At 33.8% G+C, this 7,335-nt stretch overlaps 1 protein-coding gene across 1 annotated transcript in view; it reads left to right on the top strand.

The window, feature by feature from the left end:
• LOC106879531 (zinc finger TRAF-type-containing protein 1-B) overlaps positions 1 to 5,242 on the top strand; it is an 18,536-nt gene extending 13,294 nt beyond the window's left edge. Inside the window, exons 3-4 of the mRNA XM_014929160.2 lie at positions 338 to 549; positions 1,524 to 5,242. Coding sequence (XP_014784646.1) covers positions 338 to 549; positions 1,524 to 1,915 — 604 coding nt within the window. The 3' untranslated portion in view covers positions 1,916 to 5,242. The remainder of the gene's footprint in view (positions 1 to 337; positions 550 to 1,523) is intronic.
• The last annotated feature ends 2,093 nt before the right edge of the window (positions 5,243 to 7,335 follow it).

The following is a 7,335-nucleotide window of genomic DNA, read 5'->3' as shown; positions in this document are numbered from 1 at the left end:
AGACTTAGAAGGTTTCAGGTGCTGGTCTGTCCATTTCCATCAGTAGCTTCCAGACCTCTCACCAAGACTTATCATCCGAGTAAGTATGCTGTCATTGTCCAAGGTTGATGTCTGTCATTAATTTGTTTGAAGATGATTGAAACTCTTTTTTCTGAAAATTGTTTATTATTATTATTATTATCATTATTATTATTATTATTATTATTATTACAGTTTTTTTATCATTTTTATTTTTTCTGTATTTTTTTCCCGAAAAAAGAAAAACAAAAAAACAAAAAAAACAGCATTTAAACATAAAATATTTACTGTCTAAAGTTTTGGCTTCTGTATTCTGCAGGCCGAGTTCGTGCAAATATGCCCAGCTTGGGTGCCCCTGGCGTGGTCCATACCATGAACTCAGAGAGCATGAAGAAAACTGCAATCACCCTCAGAAAACTGGCATTGAACTTATGGATGCCTTACAGGCAATTGATAAACAAAATACAGAACAACTGAAACTCTATGAAGATATATTTGCACTGCTCTCCTATGAGAAAATAACATTCAATGGTAAGGCCATACATGGAACCTTGTAGAGATCTTTTGTAATTATTTTATATGCTTTTGATTAAATTTTGTGTCATCAAATACAGGCACCTGCATGGCTGTGTGGTAAGAAGTTTGCTTCCCAACCACATGGTTCTGGGTTCAGTCCCAATGTGTGACACTTTGGGCAAGTGTCTTCTGCTATAACCTCAGGCTGACCAAAGCCTTGTGAGTGGATTTGGTAGGCAGAAACTGAAAGAATCCCATCATATATATATGTGTGTGTATGTGTGTTTGTCTCTCACCATTGCTAGGTAACCAGTGTTGGTGTGTTTACATTCTCGCAACTTAGCAGTTTGGCAAAATATACTGATAGAATAAGTAGCAGGCTTTAAAGGTAACAAAAAAAGTACACAACTTTGGAATTAAAAGCTCTACCAACCAACGACCGAACTGAATGGCACTGCATAATACAAAAGATCCTGTCTTCTTCATCTCAGATTAGGACCCAGTATTGCAACAGTTTGAGTTCTAGGGGACCACAACTGTTTAACATCCTGCCAAACAACCTCAGAGATTTGCTAGGTGTAGATATGGAAACCTTCAAAAAGCACTTGGACAAAGTCCTACCTGAAATCCCAGATGAACCCACATTGTGGCAGGAAGCACAAAGAAGAGCAGCTCTGTCCAACTCACAGTGTAGAGAGGACCCAAAAACACTGAAAGGTGGTACTCCAGCATGGCCCCAGCCTCTGACTGAAACCAGTAAAAGAATAAAAGAATATGTATGTACGTGTGTGTGTTTGTGTTGCTGTCTCTTTGCCTAGATATCATGTATAATTGTAAGCACATGTCACCATCATGCAAGCCATGTGTTTCATTATCAGTCTTTTGTGCAAACATGTCTAGTAATGGAGCAACATTACTTTATGTCTGTTGTCTTGCATTTAATGGTTTGTTTTTGTTTTTCCTTGTTTTGTTTTGTTTTTTTATTATAGATCTCCAGTTACGACCCTTCAGAACTGACGATTTCATCACCAAACTCTTTTACGAGACAAGTCGTTTCTCATCCTTCCAGCATCAGTGGGTTTTGAAAGCCCGTGTTGACCACGACCAGAAAGATCCAACTCACAGTAGTAAACGCACCCTCAGTTACCAACTGGTTCTAAAAAGCCGAACAAGTAATCCTCTGAAAGTCTTGTTCATGGCCCTGAAAGGACCTTACGGAGATTTGAACGTGACCCCGTATGTCTACGAGTTTGAGTTCTCAAACGATTCTACAGAAAGTGAATACCATACACTACCCACAGTCGATGTTCTTGAATGCAACAAATTACTTGCATCGAAAACCATTAATGTTCGGCTTGTTCTGTTCTTGGTGCAACAGTGATTTTGAGTACAAAGAAATCTAGCAAATTGTAAACAAAATTAAGAGAATTAAGAGAAAAGCAAACTGCATAATTTGAAAGACCTTTTTTTGTTTTTTTCTCCTCAGCAATGTTATTTACTGTGTGATAGAAATGGAATATATTATTACTACTTTTAGTAAAAACCGTAAAAAAAAAAAAAAAAAATGTAATTTAATAAACAATTATTTCTGAATGAAGAAACTTTTCTATTAATGGTTTCAAAAAAAAGTTCTAAGCATTTTTCTTTCACACTGAGTGATTGAAAATGAATTTAGAAAAAAAAAAAAAATTTAAATTAATAAAAAAAAAAAATTGTTGATATTGATGTAAAAGTACTTTAAATTTGCTGTTGATATTTATACTCTTGATTCATGACAGTTTGACTTATGTGCTAAAGATAAGTCAGTGAAAAATAAATTATAGCAACTGTTTACAAATGTATTTTCTCATTACTGTCCCTAATTTTCTATAGATTAGACTTGTTTCATTTTGCTTTTCATCTATATCACAAAAATAATTGAGCATGTGTGTGTGTGTGTGTTTGAACAGGTTTTAATAAGCATTGAATTTTCAAGTTCTTTAGTTGAAATATCGGTCATTATGGTCTTTGAATTTCAATAAGTCTGTTAGGTTATCATTCAATCATTGTCATATTTTGCTGTTTTAAATTAAAACCAGTGACTCTAAAATATAGAGTTTTTTTTTGCTTTAGAAAAGTAAATAGAATGCTGTGACATTCGGGTCTTTTTCAATTATATTCATTGTATAGATGAAGAGAAGTTTGTAGCTCATGAAGTGCTTATTTTTTGCTCTATGGTACTTACCACAATAAATGTCAAATATTGTTGCGAAAAGTTTGCAAAATGTTAAGTTTTTCAGTTTTTCATGAATTGAGACTTTTCAGTTCTGGTTGTGAAAGTATCTTAGTATTTCTTGTTTCCCTGATGATATGCTAGATGAATCATTTAGCATTCAGATTACTCTGTGAAATGTAATGCTTATTCATTCTCATTATTTTGAATTAACGATGGCAGTGAGCTGGCAGAACTGTTAGCATGCCAGACGAAATGCTTAACGGTGTTTCGGTCCTTCTCTACATTCTGATTTCAAATTTTGTCAAAGTCAACTTTGCCTTTCATTCTTTCGGGGTCAATAAATTAAGTACCAGTGAAACACTGGGGTCAATGTAATCAACTAGTCCCCTCCCCCCAAAATTTCAGGCCTTGTACCTTCAGCAGCAAGAATTATTTTGCAATACTCATGCATTACTTCATAGCTTTTGAGATTTTGATGATGTGATTGCTCATGTTTAGAGTGATATTGTAGGGTAGGTGTGAGAGGCTGGATCTGACCAGTGTTAATATAAAACATGGAATATTTGAGCTGGAATATGGCGAGTTTGAGTGCTAAAGGGCTTAATCTCCACATTGATTTTATTTTTATTTTTATAATTTATTTTATTTTGCTATTGTGATAAAATTATATTTTAGTTTATTTCTATAAAATAATAGTTAATTTTTTTTATTAAACTGGCAGAGAACCTTTGTAGTCCCCTCACTTTTCTGTTCATGGGTCTTCTTTGAATTGTGAGGTCAATGTGATTTCTTAGTGAAGTTTACCCTTTTGTATTTAAACTAGTCCTTTTATGTTCAAACAGGCCAGCTCCAGCCTCTCATGCCTAACCTACAATGTCATTCTAAAAACAAACAAATTATCAAAATCTCAAAGCTGCGAGATAATGCTTGATTAATTAAAAATGATATGAATAAATAAGCATTACATTTGACTGAGTGATCTGAATGCTGAACAATTGATACTTGTAAGGAAAATGTGGATAGCTCCAGAGGGTTTCTGTTCTCAGAAGGGTGTGGATGTCATAATAAATAATGGGCATGTTAAGTGGTATGCAGTTTGCTTGCTCAGAGGAATATAAGACACTATAATAGCAATAGAAGAGAGAGAAACAAAACAGTTCATCTGAAAGCTATCTTTTGTAGTATGCCCTTAAGTGAATCATTGACAATCAACTGCTTTTTTTTTTTTTTTTTTTCTAATGTGGTCTATGATGTTTGTGTATGTATAGCAGCTGTAGTACCACTCTAGATATGTTAGTAGTATTGCTGTGTGACTCATGGTTGTGCTTTTGTAGAAGGAATTGATCAGAGCTATTTCCAATTCTGAAGAAGAAATCTGTCCTATGTGGTGACAGGTCTGGCAGTCATATAGTTTCATTGAAAGGTAACACATTTATATATTTATAGTGAGTTAGATGGTTTCAAATGCTGCAAGATCTTTTCTTTGATAATACTTTTCTATTATCATCTACGGTTTCATTTTATAATTTCTGCTATGTTTTTCTTCTGTTTTATATCTATATTGATTTACAGCAAATTTTATTTTCCTCTAGCAAAGGTTTGGTCATCAGTTTTAATATGTAATCTTATAGTATCATTTATACAAAGGAAACGGTTTGATATATCATTTATTGTTGAAAGAAGCTGAACAAGTATCTAATTCAATAAATATTAGTTTATTTACAATATATATATATATGTATGTATGTATATATATAAGAAATTGAGATGACAAAGAAATAATTATCTTTTGAACTTCTTAGCTAGTTTATTCTTTTGTCATTTCATTTTCTCATTACCACTCTGTACTTGACAAACGCTTCATTCTGAAACATATATATTGAGTTCTACACTAGATTATTTGTCTTGCAATGCCTAAGCGAATATATATATATATATATAATTTATTTATATATTATTATTATTATTATTATTGTGTCATAAATAGTCAATTTTATAAATTCACATCATTATCAGACTTCTGTTTCTGTAAATTTGCAGTAAATATTTTAATTGATTTTAAATATTTTATGAAACTGAATAGTGAACTGAACTGACAGATCTAAATAGAGTGCCTTAGAATATTTTAGCTTACTTTTATTTAGATTCTTAGTTTAAATTGAACTCACTTTTTCCTCTTCCAGGGGCTACTAAATTTGTCATCAGTTTACTGAAAGTTGATTTGAGCTACTATACCTTTCCTCTACTTAAAAAAAAAAAAGAATAAAAGACAAAACAAAACAAGAAAAAGTAAGAAATTATCTTGTACCTCACTGAAAGAAATTATGATTAAACCTGATTGATTGTTAATTAAGACTACAAGAGATTATACCACAAAAAAAAAAAAAAAACAGAATCAAACCAAAATTTGATAGACTACTTTATAAGTTGGCAGGTGCCATAGTGTGAAGATAGATTTTCAGCTACAGTAAATAAAATATCAATTTCATCCTTTCTTGATTCCGGTTGTTGACTTATTGGAATGATATTTGGTAAAAATCCATGTTCAGGCTTAAGAGGTAAAATGCATTTTAACTTTTTGCTTGTCCTATTTATTATACGTGATACACAGGACATATTTTTCTGGCGTCCATGCATCAATCACCAGAATAACTTGGGACTTACTTATAACAAGGGAACACTTTATATTACCAAGAATGTATGGAGCATGGGCGAACTAAAAAGTTTGAAAATAAGTATGGACATTTTGGACAAACTTATAAAAATGCTCTAGACAGGCAAAGGGGTAAAAATTAATCAAGTAGTTAGTACCATAAGTACCAACTCTATTGCAAAATTTATTTTCCATTTCTTTTTTAATGGGAAGTATTTTTTGTTTTTTGTGTTTATTTATTTTTTTTTCTATAGACCCCTTTGATATTGTTAAGCAAAATGTTTTGACACTAAAAGGAATGCATTTTACTTCAAAATCCCAGTTACCTGAGTCAAACTGTTCCCCACCTTTTTCTTTTCCATCAGTGTAATTGAAATTTATGTTTTGTAATTTAAGAACAAGGTATGTCTTCTTTAATCTGTGATAAATGAAAAGAGAAATACAGTAACTGAAAATCTCAGTGGTGTGTCTTTCAGAGGTAAATATGATTTAAACCAGACATGGGTAACCTTTTTTACCTAAAAGTGAGCCACATGAGATATGGTTCATCACCAGGTGGACTACATTCATCATCATCATCATCTAATGTCTGTTTTCCATACTGGCATGGATAGATGGTTTTCACAGGAACAGGCAAGGCCATGAGCTGCACCAAGTTCCGTAGTCCATTTTGGCATGGTTTCTACAGCTGGATGCCCTTCCTAGCACCAACCACTTTACAGAGTGCACTGGGTGTGTTTTATGGGTAGATGAACAATTCGTCGACAGACAACTTACAGACAGAACAATTGTGTGGGGTATGGTGCAGAGTCCTGTTGCCAGACATAGGGTGTTCCAGCAGCCACCCTCTTGACCCAGTGCAGCAAAACCTCTTCCAGGCACTTGATGTTGGCCTCCGTGTTGAGTTTGAGGCTGTGTGGGTGTTATGTCTCAAGCTACTGCTATCTAGCACTTTCCGATGATCTCTACTCAACCGCTACACAACTGCTACTCAACACCTACTCGACTGCTACTCAACACCTACTCGACTGCTACTCAACACTCTTACCACGGCCAGACTACCTCTATTTATGCCTTGGGAGATCCTACTTCTTCACCTGGGGGCATCAACACAACAGTGGGATTTGTCTGTTGGTGAATTATCTGTACACGGTTTTATGTGGTACTAGCACCAGTGTTCAAGATAATTTTTTGTAAGGTGTGCCATTCAGAAAGTCCTGTGAGTCGCAGTTTGTTCATGACTGATTTAAATGCTCCAAGAGAATGCAGGATTTTTTTATGAACAGTTTCACACAATAAGAGCTAGAGCTGGTGTTAGCTGTTTTTTTTTTTTCGTCTAATTGTAAAAAATTTGAATACTGTGTGTGAACAGCCATGCTACATGGCAGTGAAGCATTTATTTTTTTCTTCTCTCCCTTTATTCATATTTGGCATTATCAACAATTATATATTTCTTGCTTCTCTGCTACAGGTTAGAGCAGGGATTCTCAACCATTTTTTTATCAATGGACCCCTCTGATTACTATTTCATTTAAGTGGAGCCCCCCGTAGCCATTTGATATTTAAAAGCTAGTTTCATTGAAACTTCTTTCAAAATTCTTATTTTGTTTTTCACACATTCACTTGTGTAGGTTGAACTATGTAAAATGTTAGAGAAAGAAGCCTACCCCTTTCTTGCAATACATACCAATACATACATCTAAAGCAAAATTTTTTCAGGGTTCCTTAAAATACTATTGTGAATCCCCAATTTACTATTTTGTTGTGCGGACCCACAAAAATATTGTATGACCCCCTCAAGGGCCATATGGACCCTAGTTGAGAACCACTGAGTTAGAAAGAAAAAAAAAACATCATTATAAAGCTATATAGCCTAGATAAAATGTTAGTTATGAGAATCTCATTTCATTCATCAATATCAACAGTCAATTAT

The sequence above is a fragment of the Octopus bimaculoides genome, chromosome 20, assembly GCF_001194135.2.
Source record: "Octopus bimaculoides isolate UCB-OBI-ISO-001 chromosome 20, ASM119413v2, whole genome shotgun sequence".
In the NCBI taxonomy this organism is placed as follows: Eukaryota; Metazoa; Mollusca; class Cephalopoda; order Octopoda; family Octopodidae; genus Octopus; species Octopus bimaculoides.
Note: the sequence above shows the minus strand (reverse complement) of the source record. Positions and strands in the feature narration are given on the sequence as shown.